Source organism: Ursus americanus, chromosome 25 (assembly GCF_024610735.1).
Source record: "Ursus americanus isolate L20-20 chromosome 25, mUrsAme1.1.p, whole genome shotgun sequence".
In the NCBI taxonomy this organism is placed as follows: domain Eukaryota; kingdom Metazoa; phylum Chordata; class Mammalia; order Carnivora; family Ursidae; genus Ursus; species Ursus americanus.
Genome location: NC_142151.1, coordinates 24,328,106 through 24,344,821, shown reverse-complemented (window position 1 = coordinate 24,344,821; position 16,716 = coordinate 24,328,106). Strand labels below are relative to the sequence as shown.

At 39.3% G+C, this 16,716-nt stretch overlaps 1 protein-coding gene across 4 annotated transcripts in view; it reads left to right on the top strand.

Moving 5' to 3' along the window:
• Window positions 1-2,836: 2,836 nt before the first annotated feature.
• KRAS (KRas proto-oncogene, GTPase) overlaps window positions 2,837-16,716 on the top strand; it is a 38,910-nt gene continuing 25,030 nt past the window's right edge. For 2 of the 4 annotated variants that reach the window (XM_045811899.2, XM_045811900.2), the window contains exons 1-2: window positions 2,878-3,009; window positions 6,887-7,008. In XM_045811899.2, the coding sequence (XP_045667855.1) occupies window positions 6,898-7,008 (111 nt within the window). In that variant the 5' untranslated portion in view covers window positions 2,878-3,009; window positions 6,887-6,897. Of the gene's footprint in view, window positions 3,010-6,886; window positions 7,009-16,716 lie in introns of all 4 variants that reach the window. The other 2 variants (XM_087855700.1, XM_045811898.2) reach the window with 2 other exon arrangements.

Genomic DNA, 16,716 nt, shown 5'->3' with positions numbered 1-16,716 from the left:
GGGTGAAGGGCCTAGAAACTTGCATTTTCATGAGTGCTTTCCTAAGTGCAAGGTGCTTCCCTTTGAGGCCCACTGCTGTGAGCCCTGTGTCAAGGAACGAAAGAGAATGCTGGCTTCTGAGAAAGCACTCAGGACTGAAGGGTGGAAAAGTTTCTCATGGCATATGCATACATTGCTGTAGGAGTGAAAAGGAAAGAGGGAAGGTATGTGAGGTAAAGCTGGAGGACAGGGTGCACAGAACAGAGAGAGGGATGCAGGTTTGCTCTGTCCTCTAATGCCAGAATTTTCACAGTCAGCATAAAAGTGCTATATAAAGCTCTCCCCTCCTCTTTATTATAGTCCCTGTAAGATTTATGGAGCACCAACCACAGGGAGAACATTGTATTAGCAGCTGTCAAGGAAAACAAGAGCTTATCATGTACTTGAAGTTGGACAAAATAAATTTGTAGTTTATATTTAAGAGCGACTACAAAGCAACATCCAAGTAAGTGCAGATTCATTCATTTAACAAAAACTCATTGTGTCCATTATGCACAGACACTTTCCTTGACTCCACAGGGTGTGGTTTATCAGAAGGTGACCTGGGTGAGTTTAAAGGCAGATTTTTGAAAGAAAGTGAAAACAGATTACAGAGAGTTTAAGGCACTCTAAGTAAGGATTTAGAGTCACAGAGTTCAGAGAGAGGGTACATAACTTCATACATTCAACATTCCATAAATATTTATTAAGTGCCTATTGTGTTGTAAACACTGGAAATATAGCAGTAAGTAATAGACAAAAATCCGTGCCCTCCTGGAGCTTAATATTCTGGTGGGAGAAAGACAAGAAAGCACAATAAATAAGTTATATAGCATATTAGTAAATGGTGTTTTGGAAAAAATAAATCAGGAAGGAGAGAGGATTGAGGGGGAGGGAGAGACGCAATATCAAAGGTGATCTTTTGGGAATAACTCATTGGAAGGAGACGTTTATAAGTCTCCTGTAAGATTTGTAAGTGTCAGGAAGATTTGTGGATATGTAGTGGACATGTGTTCTGTTAGAGGCAGCAAGTGCAAATTCCCCCACAAGAAGCCCACCCGGCATTTTCAAGGAACAGCCAGGACCCAGTGTGTGTGTCTGTGTGTGTGTGTGTGTGTGTAAGTGAGGAAAGGGGTAATAAATAGGATAGAGTGCAGAGAGGAAAGGGGTGAGGGCTGTCACATATTCTAAAGCCGTAGGACTTGGAGATTGTTGCTTTTCTGTTCAATGAGATGGGAGCCACAGGCAGGATGAGCCTCTAGAGCTGGGAGCCGAGGAGTGAACATGATCTAACATGGATACTTCATTTCAGCTGGGTGAACTTGGGCCCAATTTTTAACCTCTCTAAATTTGTTTCCTCATCTGTAAAATAGTGAAAAGTATTCATCCTCATGAGGTTGTTGTGATGATCAAATAAGATGATATGTGCAAAACATTTAGCAACTACTTGACCCAGAATAGGCACATTCTTTCCCCTTCCCTGTCTTCCACTTCCTCTCTTCTATCTCTTACACCTGGTACCAGGTGCTGGGAGAGAAAGACCAGAGTAAGCCTTGCAGGTGACAGTCCACGTAAGGGGTAGGAAGAAAAGGGTGACAGTTGGTTTAAGGCCTATGTTAAGTGATGTAATAGTTGGGATTTAAAATCATCTTTTTATTGTGCTTTATGAGATGTGAACTAGAGAGACAGAACTGGAAGTAGAGACTCAGATGGGTGGTCCTATTAGATGCAGACACTGGTCTGCCAGGCCTCAATTTTTAAAACTCACCCAAGCAATTTACCTCTCTAGGTAGTTTATCAGACTCGGGGTTATGCTAGCAGTTTTAATTGTTCTGTTGTTAAACGTGGTAACTCCCTGAACGTTAACTGATTAATCTCAGTCTTCTAATTAATGTTTGAGTGATTCTCCTCAGGTCTAAACTATCAAGGGCACTTCTACTTAAACACAGTTTGTCTTCTGTTGTGCCCTCATGGGCAATAGGTACATTTGAGGTCGCTATTTCGAACTACCTGTGATGACTTCAAAACACTCATAAAAACAACAACAACAAAAAAAAAAAACCAGACCTCCTCCCCGCTAAGATTAATGATGAAAGCCTATGTCACGTCTGTTTGGGGCTTGGGGCTAGATTCCCAGCCCCCAGAACGCTGAGGCTGGTAATCACCAAGCCATGGTCAGAAAGCCCCTGGGTGGGGAACTGTCTGCCTGATGTCTCCCTAAGTCACCGAAGTCGCCTCCCACATTTGGTGACTGCATGTTTATTTACTTGCAGTAAATGACAGTAAATGAAGGTGCACGAGTGTAGCTGACCCCGAGGGGCGGCGGATTTCCCGCGGCTTCTCGCAGAGAAACCGAAAGAGGTGCGGCAGGGTCGCTGACGGAGTCCCCGGCGAGCGTGTAGCCCACCGCCCGCCGGCCCGGGTGCGAGTCTGCGGCTGCGGGCTGGGCTCTGCGGCGAGAGTCCGGAGGCGCGCCGCCGCGTGGGTCCGGCCGTCCCTCCTCCCCGCCCCGCAGAGGCGCCGCCCAGACCCCCTGCTCTGCCGGCCCGGCTCCCCCACCCTTCGCTGCCCGCCACCCCCTTTCCCCGCCGGCCCGGCCCCCGCTCCTCCCCCGCCAGCCCGGCCCGGCCCCTTCCTTCTCCCCGGCAGCGCTCGCAAGCTCGCTCTCTTCCCTCTTCCCATACCGCCCTCAGCCGCTCCCTCCCCGCACGCCGGTCTGGAGAGGAATCGAGCGCCGCGCGCATCGATAGCTCTGCCCTCTGCGGCCGCCCGGCCCCGAACTCATCGGTGTGCTCGGAGCTCGATTTCCCTAGGCGGCGGCCGCGGCGGCGGAGGCACAGCGGCGGCGGCGGTGGCAGCGGCGGCGGCGGTGGCGGCTGCCCGGCCAGTACTCCCGGCCCCCGCCATTTCAGACTGGGAGCGAGCGCGGCGCAGTCACTGAAGGCGGCGGCGGGGGCCAGAGGCTTGGCGGCTCCCAGGTGCGGGAGAGAGGTACGGAGCGGACCACCCCTCCTGGGCCCCTGCCCGGGTCCCGACCCTCTTCGCCGGCGCCGGGCGGGGCCGGCGGCGAGTGAATGAATTAGGGGTCCCCGGAGGGGCGGGGAGGGGGCGCGGGCGCTGAGCCCCGGCGGGCGGGCGGACGGGGTGGGGGGTGTCTGCAGGGGGAGGCGCGGGGACGCGGCGACGCGGGGAATGAGGAATGGGCGGTGCGGGGCTGAGGAGGGTGAGGCTAGAGGCGGCCGCCGCTTGTGCTGCTTCCTGGACGGGGAACCCCTTCCTTCCTCCTCCCCGAGAGCCTCGGCTGGAGGCGGCCGGGGAGAAACTCGCGGGCTGGGCGGGCTGCCCCTCGGGGCGGCCGGGTGCGGTGGAGGTTACTCCCGATGCGCTCCAATCTCCCCTCCCCCTCGTCGTCCTTCTCTCTCTGTCTCTCTGTCTCTCTGTCTCTCTCTCTCTCTCTCTCTCTCTCTTTTTTCTCTCTCTCTCCCTTCGCTCCCGCACCTCTTCCTCCCTTCCCTACCCTCGGCTGCCTCGGTTACTGCCTTCTCTGCTGCATCTAGCATCTCTAGGAGGATGGTATAAACTTCTCCCTTGAGCGCAGACTGGACGGATAGTGGTCCTTTTCAGTGTGTAGGGGGGTATATGAGTAATAGGAGAGGTCACGTTTTGGAAGAGCCTAGGAAAGTGCTTAGAGACCACTGTTTGTGGTTATTGTGTTTGGAAAAAATGCATCTGCAGCCGAGTTCCTGACTGCTCCCCTCCCCCATGTATGGGCTGTGACATTGCTGTGGCCACAAAGGAGGAGGTGGAGGTAGAGATGGTGGTGGAAGAACAGGTGGCCAACACCCTACAACGTAAAGCCTGTGACTTAGTGAAAAGGAAAAAGTTAATCCCGAAAGGTCTGTTTTGCTTTGTCAAGTTAAAACACACACAGAAAACCCGCAGAGCAGAAGCAGGGTTTTTTTCCTTGCTAGTTGAGTGTAGACAGCAATAGCTAAAATCATACTTAAAGTTTAATTTGCTTGTTCTTGTCCTTTGCCCTATCTATCTCTTGTGTATTACCTTTATCCTTACAAATTTGACCCCCATCCCAAGAGATATTACAGTACTCCTAAATAGCACTCATACATTATTATTTTTTTTTTTCCAAACTGACCTGCAAGAGGAGTTAATTGTAACCATCTTCCAGACAACTGCCTGAAATACTCTTAGGCATGTGCATGCTATAGCTGAAGTCCTAAGCTAGCCTTCTTAAATCTTGACATTTACCAAAACAAGGGTTAAAACAGAAAGGTATTTTCTAATTTTTATACAATATACATGTTATGTTTGTAATGGAAAAATCATTGAAAAAGAAATTACAAAGGGAAAAATTCTGTTCCTTATCATCATCTCAGAATCAACCGTATGAGTGATGTCACTCTTAGGTGACTAAGGTCCAAAATGCTGACTCGACCGTGAGACTATAGACATCAAACATGGTTGATATCAATACCGTTTACTCTGAGACTGTAGCCATCCACAGCCATACTTGATTTTAAAAGACCATAGAGGAGAGGATAATTCACTTTTATGACAAAAGTGGTTTTCTTTTTCCCTTAGCAAAATGTTGAGTTCTAGTCCCACTTCACCCCTCCGTAGCTCTTTTAGCTTTGGGTGAGGGAGGCTCTTTCTGGCCTATGATCTTCAATAAGACTCCTTGGGAACCTGGTTCTCTCCAGTGGATTTAACTATTACTTGGTTTTTAAAATCCAATTCAGGGATTTTTTTTTTTTTCTAGAAACAACAGCTGCATAAACAGGTAGACTAGAAGGTGTGTCTCTCTCAGAACTCACACAGTTAAGCTCTAATCTGGTATCTGTCCACAGTATCTCCAAGGCTAGCAAACTTTTTAGTTGCAAGGACACCTTATACTCTTGAAAATTATTGAAGATCCCAATATGGGGTATGTCAGTATGTACCGTAATACAAATTAAAACTGAGAATTTAAAAAATTGATTAATTCATTTAAAAATAGAAATGATAAGCCTATTACTTGGTAACATAATAGCATTTTTATGAAAACTTTTTCAGAATAAAAAAATTAGTGAAATAGTGGCATTGTTTCACATTTTTGCTAATCTCTTTAACTATATTGCTTAATAGAAGACATCTGCATATCTGCTTCTGCGCTCACTCTATTGTGATCACTTCTGGAAAAAACTATTTGTTAACGAGTAAGAGTGGAAAGGATAAATAACATTGTAGTAGTAATGGTATTATTAGTATTATTGATTTTGACCTCTTGGACCCCCAAAAAGTTTTAGGGGGTCCTGCACCCCCTGGATTCCTGGACCACAGTTTGATAACTACTGTTCTGGGCTCTCCAGACTGTTTTGGGCGCTGGGGTACATTTTAGCAGGGAGCTAGAGTACATTTTGGTGTGATTCTCCTCATTGTTCCCCATTTCCTATGGCCTGTATTTGGAATAAAAAGTGGGAGATACATGCTCGTAGAGGCTTCCAAGGTAGCCTAGCAAATAAGGCTAGGTGGCGCAGAATAGGCCAGGGGGCTGTAATATAATAGTCTTTGATACAGTAGTTGTCTAGCCTGACTGTTCTTTGTTAGAAGACTCAGGAATGGTGCAAGGAAGTAATGGTTAGTATGTTATCATTTGGAAAACCATATTACCTTTCTTTGGGGGGGCCTATTTGGATAATTCTTGGTCTTCAGTTAATAGGATACTGCATGCACTATAGTGTTTATATTTGCACATTCATTAATTTAGAATAACTTACCCTGTAATTATTGTGCATTTACTGCCATTCTTTCTGCAGTTCATTCCTTACTTTTAATAATGCAGTTATTGGGGGAAAGAAGGTAAAATTAAATAAATTCACTTTATTTCAAAAAAACAGCTGATTAAGAAATATTTTCTGTCTTGAGCTGTCAACCTTACAAGTTGCCAATATTTATTGCAACTGTTGAGAGACTATGTACAAGAAGCAGAGAGTAAAAGTCACTGAGAAGTTTTCACTTGTGGCTTTTAAAATTCCTCTCATTAAAAGCAGTGCTTATCTTTAAATTTTATATACTTATATTTTTCTGGTGCAAAGTGCTTTTTTCAGCACTAACATAAGATTATATATTGTGACAGATGATGAAATCATCCATACTGAATAGTTCAAAATTCTTAAAATTCTCTTAGTTTTTGTACACCATTATTTTCCCCAGCAGATATTTTACAGATTGAAATGTTACCGAATCTGCTTTGGTGTCTCAATTTTTATTTCCCCACTACACAGTCCAGCTGTATTTGTCAGTCTTCCCGTCACCCCCCCCCCATCTGACTCTTGTTAACTCCAGGAGAACTACTGTGATGATGGTTTTAAAAAGTTTTCTATGGCTGTTGGCTCTGACAAAGGCACTCAGCATAGCCACTTGTAACTCTTAGGGGCCAGAATCAGCGAGGAATACTGTAGAGGTAGCTGTCAACAAGTTTTGTGTGGGTGTGTCCACAGGGTATAGGCACTTGTACTGAGTGAAGTCATGGCATGTTTCTTTGAGAGCCATTAACTGCTACAGAACAGCAGACTGGCTGTTTAGATAGAACAACCTGAATATAAGATAAAAGAACTTTGTACTCTGAATGCATTTTTCTCAAATGTTGGTGTGGAAGTTTGTAAACGAAGTGTAATTCATTACAATACTCATCTGTAGTCAACTGAAGTTTTCATCTCTGAATTTCGTGAAGCATTTTGAAATAATTTTTTATGTAAAGGTGAATTTGTGTTAAAAGGTGTTGATAGAGTGGGTTATATTAACCTCATGTTCTAATTTATATTAACCACAGATTCTAATTTAGTCACATTTTCATTATTTTTATTATAAGGCCTGCTGAAAATGACTGAATATAAACTTGTGGTAGTTGGAGCTGGTGGCGTAGGCAAGAGTGCCTTGACGATACAGCTAATTCAGAATCACTTTGTGGATGAATATGATCCTACAATAGAGGTAAATTTTATTTTAATATTATGCATATTGATTTGTGCAGGCCCTTTCTTTGGGTACAAAAAGATTTCTCTGATCATTTTTTGTGACTACTCATTATAAGGCAGTTATACTGAAAATGATCTTACCAAGTTTTCTGAAATGTACTTAGGTTCCATGGCTTTATTGTGAAGTTACATACGCAACCAGAGATACGGAGAGCCCTTTTTCTCACTAGAGAATATTAAAATGTATAACGCTCATTCTATGTTAGTACATGTGTTCTTTTATTGTAAGTATATTTCAGAGTTTTGTGAGAGGGTGAAAATGTGAATTTACATATTACCTAACAGTTATTTAAAAAAAATTTATCTATTTTTATGGAGGTTTTTTTTGCTATTTTAATGTCACGTACAGGGTTATAGTTGAATTGTACTAGTAAAATGTAGTCATTTGGTGGTTGGTTTTTTTTAAAAACCACTTAATTAGTAGCATTTTCCTGTTTTCACAATGAAGTAGGAGAGAACCTACAGCTACTTGATACATTTTAAAATCTCATTCTTTGTATATTTATATCCATATCTGTATCAGGTGGTATATAAGGCTACCACTATCAATCCTTACCTTTGCTTTCCAGCCCTCTTTTAATTTACTCAAAGAAATATTAGATACTTGCTTTTATTACAAATTGATTAATGAATAATTTTTAAACGTTTTAAATTTCATGAAAAATTGCCAAAGCAAAGGCCAACAGCAAAATAATAGGGTAAAGGCCTGCAAGAGACCTTGAGAGGTCACATAATATTTCCTACTGCCTTCTGGCAGCACTATACTCAAATTATCTCAAGCAGATAAGGCTTTATTTAATCCTAAAGTCCTGCAGGAGGCGATGGCACATCACTGTCCTTGTTAACTCACTTCCAGAATGTAATTATGAACGTATTTTATACATAATCCGAATACTCACGTTAACTGTAACATCACTGGAGATGGAAATAAATATATCACCTGTCTTTGAAATAGACTTACGTTGTTAGATTATTTCTTAGACTTTGTTACCCCAGGTTAAGCCATCCTAATCCCTTAGCGTTTATTCTGCATCTGCAGATCATACCATTTTTTTAATCAGCTCTGAAAAATTTCCCAGAACTTTCTCTCAGTCTCTCGCTGCGGACTCCAGAACAGGTTACGATGCCCTGTTAAGGCACTGTGCTGTATGATGTCGTCAAGAACACCTTGACTGCGTTGAGGTAGATTCTGAGGGCTTTGGTGGCTTTGGCAAGATGTTTATGCAGTTAGAACTTTGAGGATTGATTAGACAGCCTCATAAGGAAATGTCAAGTATTTTTGGTACTGCAGGGAAAAAAAAGAGAGAAATAACACTTATTTGCAGAGATTTAATTTAAACTTAGCCACCTTTTATCTGGCATGAGTAAAGGGGAAGAGTCTAACTGAAGTGGACCACCTGTATAGTAGTCTTCTATATTTTCTCTTGGCAAGTCAGTTCAGCTCTGTATGATGGTTTTGTGGCTTTTTTGAGGCAGATTAAATAGTTCATCCAATTCTAAAACCAAGGTTACTTGGCATACTCCATTTAAATCAGAAGTAAAAGGAAGTTTTAATAGAATTCAGGTTAAACACGGAAGTTTTCCTGGAATTTTGGAAGGTGATTTTAGCAGAAGTGCTCTCCATCTTCTTTGGAAGTCCGAGGGATTCCATTAACACTCTGTTTCCTATGTGCTATATGAGATAATGTGATAAAACATGTTAGGAAGCCTTTCTGTCAGAATTGCTAAAGCACAATAATAGATCTAAAATAAAGCCAAAAGTTAATACTTTATTTTGAGTGAAGGTAGAAACAGTTTATAAATTCAAACCCCTAACTCTGATTATGATTTCCACCAGACCAGAAGACTTGACTCTGGGGAAGCATCGATTACCTGTGAACTTTGAAACTTTGACATTCCCTCTCTAGTTTAGCCATCTGGGAAAAGCTATCAGAGATCGTCTCTTGTCTTCCAAATTACAGTGAGTCTCAGGGAACTGACACATTAAATTCTTGGTGTAGTTCAACTACAAGAAAGACAAGATAATTTAGTAGCTTATTTTAATAAACAGTAGTTAAGCAAAAATGCTGACTTGATGTTTTTATAAAGAGTTAAAAAGGAGATTTGGGGATATCACTACTGCTATTAGGTTTTGATTTGTGAATAATGTAGGTCGGAGAGAAAATGAGGGCGCACATAGACTGCACATTTGGAATTCTCATCAGTTTTCCTGCACTAAAACAAATGGAAAGAAATTTTTTAAAAAATTAAAGAATACCATTTTCTAGTGGTTTAGAATTTACAAAGATTTATACTAGGAGATAGATAAGGAAGGTGGTCATTGTGTCTTTCGTATTATAGATAAAAATGGTCTCTGAGAAGTTACAACTTGCCTGAGAATACTTAGCTAGTAAATGTTGGACTTTGAAGTTTTCTGAGACCAAGTTAAGTGGGATTTCCACTCTACCCTTGTATATACAACTTTAAAAATGAGAAATTAGTCTTTAAGCTAGGAAGATATTTAATATTGGAGGGTGATTCAGATTTATCGATATACCAAAAGTTGAACCTCGCTTCTTCTCCAGTGGCATCTAAATGGCAGAGATATGATAGAAAATTAAATAGGTGTGATGCATAGATAGAGCGTGCTTATATTTGAGGCTGTTCATGTGATAATGAGCTTCTGTTTTTAAACATTTTACCTTTGTCTTTTGTGAAGTTCACCAAAGAGTTCCAGAGATAATAAAATACTTTGTTAGTGGTAAAAGAATATTAAAAAGTCAAAGCAATCTCCAAGCACAATACCAGGCTAGAAATAATATATGCTTTTATCGTTCAAAGATCACTTGTTATTAAAACACATTCTCTGAAGTGTGTTTTCCAAGGTAAAATTTGGCAGAAGGAGAAAAACCTTGTTTTAAAGAAATACAAGTAGTTATAGACAGGGAGATCAGAATGATCATTTGATCGATTAGCAAATATGTATTGTATATCTACTAGATAGCATATGCTAGTAAAAATAGATATAGAAAGAAATATTTTTTTCAGGCTCCAATTCATTGACATTTGCATCCTTCTGTTAATGTGACACTTGTAATTCAGTGTAAGTATGCCCTTCTTCGATGAAAGTTTCCTACTCAGTAAGGATGATGGATTCATGATTGGCTTGATTTGTTTCATCTTTATTGCTCTGAGCTGTGGAGTATTTATTCAAGATTTGTCAGTTTCTCTTTTTACTTTTTCATGTTAATTATGGAATTTATTTTACTTGCTGAATAAGGTATAATAGCTAGAGTATTTGTAATATTAAACCAGTATTGAACAATGTGAGAAAAGCATTGTATACTGTTGAAAGTTGTTATTTTTCTGGTTTTATACTTATGTACCGGTAGTTACCAATGAGGGGTGGGTGACTTTGCTTCCCAGGGGACACTTGGCAATATCTAGAGATATTTTTGGTTGTTACAACTTGAAAAAGGGGACTGCTCGTGGCATCTTTGGAGGCAGGGATGCTATTGAGCTTCCTGCAGTGCACAAGGCAGCTCCCACAACAAATTAGCTGGCCTCAAATGTCAGTAGTGCTGAGGTTGAGACCCTCATGTGTGTTATATAAAGCTTTCAACATCTCTGTCAACTTCAAGTCTCTGAATAAGGTTTATGGTAGATACTCTAACATAGCACAGATTTAAACTTTACCTTTTCTAAACTAATAGTATATTATATTAGCTTATTCTAGCGTTCTATTAAAACATTGTTTTTAAAATAAGGTACACAGTAATTTTGTAAATGCATTTCTCAAGGCTTTGGCCGGTTCCCCCCACCCCCTTTCAAGTGAGTGCCCTCTACTGGTCAGTTTATTTGCTTTTATAATAAAAATGAAATACAAGGTTTGGGTATTTTTCCTATTTAAATTGTGGGTATAATCAATTTATAAATATGTAAGTTTTATTTACAAGTCTGATTTTATGTAATTTTTAAAAATCTAAAGTATCAGTTTTGTTCTCTGCTTATATTAATATTACTGTGTGGACTAGTTAGGCCTAACTAATTAAATACGTAGGTGAATATTTTTAACTAAGAAAGGAAATGTGGCACTGAAGGAGAAAATACAGTGGTTCCGCTGTTAACCCTGACTGAGGTTACTTTGAGGGAATAAAAAGTGGCACTTTGACTCTGAATTTCTTCACATGCACACAGGAGCTATGCTACAGAGTTCAGAGCTTAGCGATGTGCTGCATGGGGTGTTAGGAAAGGGCCTATTGTAAAGTGGCAAATTGTGACGGTTCACGTTGTGTAGATTTTTTTTATAGTACTGTAGAATAGTGGTGAGCACCTGATTTTTAGAATAAAGTAACACAAAATGCAGGCCTTGTATTTGGGTCAATTTAAGAATAAATATTTACTTAATAATAATAATAACTGCTTATTTAGACCTGAATGTTGAAAATTATCACACATATTTTATTCTTACTTGGATTTTTATAAATACAAAGCTTTACAAACATAGAAATGAAAATTGGTAATGGAAATAAGTGAAAGGAAAAATGTTTTTATGATTTGGCATCTCTTAAGATTCTGGTTTTAACAATGCGACTAATTCCTTAATTCCATAATATTTATTCAGTGCCCACTCTGTACCATACAGGCTTCCCAGGGGCTGGAGATATGTTGAGAAGGAAAAGGGAGCAGATCGCACTGCCTTCATGAAGCTTACTGGCCTTAGATGTATTTTGAAGAGCAGTGCTTCTAGACAATGATCCTAATTCTATTTAATGTAATTTAAAGTCTTTGTGCTTTACAAGGGCATCAGATTTCTTGCATCTCCTTTAACTATACTGTCACAAAGTGCCTAGGTTTATGAAACAGTTATATTTTTGTAATCTTGATAAATTAGTAGAAATGGGTAGTAAAAATAAAATATTTGAGAGGATTAAGTGGGGACACAGTGCTTACGTTAGGTAATTTTTCAGCTTAGTTTGAAAATTTCCAGCCTATGGAAAAGTAGTGAAAAGTATATTGTGCATACCTGTTACCCTTAAACAGGTTACATTGGTTATTTGGTTAAGATGATGTCTATCAGTTTTCTCTCGATGTAAAGGGATCCTCTTTTCCTTTAGTACATACCCCGTGGGGAGATGCTTTGAGACTATTTTCCAGCATACTTGCACTCAGTTGGATGTAGCATCCACTGATAATTCTTGCCAGAATAAATTACTACAATAGTGGTTGCAGAATGGTAGGTCATCTTATAACCCTGTCATGACTTCTACGTTTATTAGTTGACATCTACCATAAATAAGGGCTCTCTCTTTTCTCTTCTCTCTCATTTGTTTTCTTCTTATTTGTATTAGTGTGGACACATGTATTCTTTTTTTATATAATGTATTCAAGTCTGTTATTGTAATTTTTTATTTTTTGATCTCAAATTTGTTTTTGATATGGCCAGTGAATCCCTTACAAGCTGGCCTCTGTATCCTTTTGACACGTCTCCATCAGCTTCTGAGCTCTTTTTTATTTTCTGGCACAGTGTGTTCCAGGTTCACATTGTACTTTTCCTGTCTTCACCCTGGATTCGGCCATTTGTCCAAAGAGTCCTAATTCCTTTTAGTGGAGAATGGTACTTAGAAATTAAGACCCAGATGTTAGAGGGGTGCCTGGCTGCCTCAGTGGGTATGGAGATTACTTAAAAAAAAAAAAAAAAAAAAAAAAGACCTAGATGGTAGGTATACTTATTGCTGCTGGGGTGTCACTGCTTCTAGACCCTTTTCAACGGACAGAGCTGAGAAATACATTTTATTTAAAAATCATGCGTTCATTCTTCCTCACCTTCCTCCATTATCTTTTTCTCCCATGGTAAGAACCCTGGTTCTACCTTGTATACATTTCATTGTTAAATATTAGACAGCTGTTGAAATAAAATGATACTAGTCTTCAATCCTGGTTCTTGCAGTATTATCTTAAGTAATACAGATTGAGTGAATAAACATTAGGTTAGCTTCTGTATTTGTGGAGTTAGGATTAAACATTTTCCTTCGCTGACAAAAGTAGGTGTCCTTTTCATTTTCAAAATATTCGTAAACCACTTAGGAAAACATCTAGGAAAAGATTGAGCTATTTGGGTACATGAAAATTAAGATACCATTAACAGAAATACAAGGAAACCTGGGAAAAGTATTTGCATCATATATCCATCAGGAAGCTCTTATATATAAATTAGAAAAAAGCAAACAACCAAATGGAATAAAAAAGAGGCTAAGGATATAAATAGACAACCTATCCATCAAAAATAAATAAAACAAATGACCCATAAGCATATAAAAATACTTCATTAGTACAGAAATGCAAGTTTCACTTTGATATTGGCTAAGATTATTTTTAAAAAATTTTTTACTATGTTATGTTAGTCACCATACGTACATCATTAGTTTTCGATGTAGTGTTCCATGATTCATTGTTTGCGTATAACACCTAGTGCTCCATGCAGTATGTGCCCTCCTTAATACCCATCACCTGCCTAGCCCAATCCCCTACCTCCCCTCCCCTCTGAAACCCTCATTTGTTTCCCAGAGTCCATAGTCTCTCGTGGTTCATTCCCCCTTCTGTTTCCTACTCCTTCATTCTTCCCTTCCTTCTCCTACCGATCTCCCTGCTAGTCCTTATGTTCCACAAATGGGTGAAACCATATGATAATTGTCTTTCTCTGCTTGACTTATTTCACTTAGCATAATCTCCTCCAGTCCCGTCCATGTTGCTGCAAATGTTGTGTAATCGTTCTTTCTGATGGCCGAGTAATATTCCATTGTATATATGGACCACATCTTCTTTATTGATATTGGCTAAGATTATAATGATAGGGGTGCTGGGAAGGGTGTATAGGGAAGTGTACTCTTTATGAGGTAGTGGAAGTATATCTTATAAACTTCTGGAGGTCAGTTTGGCAATATGTATCAAAATGTAAACTGCATGTTCTCTGACCAAGTGATTTCACTTCTAGGAATTTGTCCCAAGGATTAAATTGGATAAATGTTTAAGATGTATAATACGTAGGAATGTTTCTTGCAGTGTTGTTTATGATTTTTGAAAGTGGAAATAATCCGCATGGCTACCAGTGGGTGAAGTAAATTATGGTATATCTGTACAAATTATACAGTTGTCAAAAAGATTAGGTAGATCTAGACGTACTAACATTGAAAAATACCCATCATCTTAAGTGAAGCTGTATCATAGTACATTGTGTAGAGTGTGATTCCATTTATATAAAAACTGCGAATATGTACATAAAATATGTAGTTTAGCCAGACTCATTCTCTATAGTATTTGGTTTTTAAAAGTGAGCATATATTTTTGAGAGGGAAAAATAAATACGCATTTTTGAGGGAGAAAAGTCACCAACATATTATCTATCATTAGATTACTTCATATTTACTTTCTTCCCCCTTTTTAAAGCCTCAACAGATTGGACAATGCAGAGGTATCTTGGATAAAGAATTTGGTATTCGTCCAATTAAAGAAGAACTGAGAGAGATACAATACAAAACATGAAAGTTCTATTGGCGGTTGTAATTATTAAGATTGGATCCATGCTCAATCCTGCCTCACATTCTGACCTTGGCATCAAGTGATAATTTGTGGCAGAATGCCGCATAACTTCAGTAGTTACAGATGTATGCTTATTATATCTTTATTTTCAAAATCTATTATGCAATTCTTCCCTGAGTTTCTTCAGATTTTTGAACCAGTTTTCTCTCTTGGAAGTAGTACACATTTATTCTCTCTAATCTTAAGTGAAGATTCAACATTCTCATAATTTAAAGTATTCTTTATTTAGTAAAGAAAATTTTGTTTTCTTTATTTTTACTATTTAATGAATATCTTAATCAAAACTTCTGTCATGAGAGCAAGCTCTTTTAACATCCTTGCTGCCTAATCAAAACAGAGATCCTTTGTAATCTTCAGAGTTTTAGCTCTCCTTCCCTGGAGCTTGTCCAGTGCCATTATATTTATTTTGAAATGGTGACCAGTTTTGCAAAAAGTAGTCCAAGTGTAGTTGTTCAGTGATCTTATAAAGACAGGGTACTACTGTTGCCGTATAGTTCATAGTAGCCAGTGGCCTGGCCCCTAACCTTTTTGGCCTATAATAGCATGTGCAATGTAATGTATAAAATCATGCAGTTAACTTGTTATAGCACTTTTCATTTTATAAAGGATTTTCATAGTCTTTAACCCTAACCTGTATACAAAATCCTCTATGTTATTATTTACCTACTTTTACCACTGAAGGAACAATGGGTTAGAGTACATGAGACATAAGTAGTTTGCCCACACTCACACCACAAGGAAGTGAAGTTCTGTGGCTGCCCATAGATTGAAGATTCAGGAGTATATCTTTAGCGTAGATTTCTGTCCTGAGCATCACATCTGGATAGCAGCTTCTTCCGCATGGCCACCAGAACAGCCCTAAATGTGGAATTCGATATGCCCCAAATTGAACTCATTTTTTCCTCTACTCTTCCCCTTCTGTTCCTATGCCCAATCAGTAAACTGCCATTAAAAAAATGGAGATATAATTCATATAGCATAAAATTCATCCTTTTAAAATATACAGTTCAGTGGTTTTTAGTCTGTTTACAAAGTTATACAACTGTAACATTTTGTCACCTCGAAAAGAAGCCCCATACCCATAAGCAGTCACTCCCTAGTCCCTTCTGCCAGCTCCTGGTAACGACTAATTTACTTTCTGTCTATGTGGATTTGCCTATTCTGAATATTTCATATTGGAATCATACAATATGTGGCCTTTTGTGTCTGGCTTCTTTCATGTAAGATAATGTTTTCAAGGTTCATCCTTGTTATCACATAGTTCAATAGTTCATTCCTTTTTATGGTTGAATAATACTCTATTGTATGAATAATACCATACTATGGTTATCAGTCAGTTCATGGGCATTTAGATTGTCTCCTCTTTTTGGCTATTTTGAATAATGTTGGTATAAACATTTGCGTATACTTTTTTGTGTAAACATATATTTTCAGTTCTCTTGGGTAATATATAGAAGTAGAATTGCTAAGTCATGTGGTATCTTTATGTTTAACTTTTTGAGCAGCTGTCAGACTCTTCCACAGTGGTTGCAATATTTACATTCCCACCAGCAATGTATGAGGTAGTTCTGCCAATTTTACCCATTAACTATTTCTCTAAACTAACGTTCTCCCTCTGTACTGCTGTTGCTGCCTTCAGGTTCTCTCATTTCTTGTAATAGCTTCCTACCTCATCTTCCAGCCTCCAGCCTGCTCCCTTTCTATAATTTTTCATAATAATGCTAGCAGTGAATCTGGTAGATCTGATGTTTCCTTCCTACTTAAAAACCTTCCAGTATTTTAGTATAAGATGAAGTTCCAAATTCCTTAATGTGGCATACAAGACCCTTCATAAGCTGACTTTTGTCCAGTTTCATTTCTACTTATCTCAAATCCTTCTAAGTTAAAGTTGTATTGAACTTCTTGGTTCCATGTACTCCAACATATGCTTCGTGTTTTTATGCATTCGTTTTGCTCCTTATTACCTGGAGTGGCCCTCTCCTCCCCGGTGTTTCTTAACTCATGTAGACAAGGTAGATCTCTCCTTCCTTATGCCACCATGGTACTTTGTCCTGTATATGGTGTTGCATTTATTTCATTGTATTTT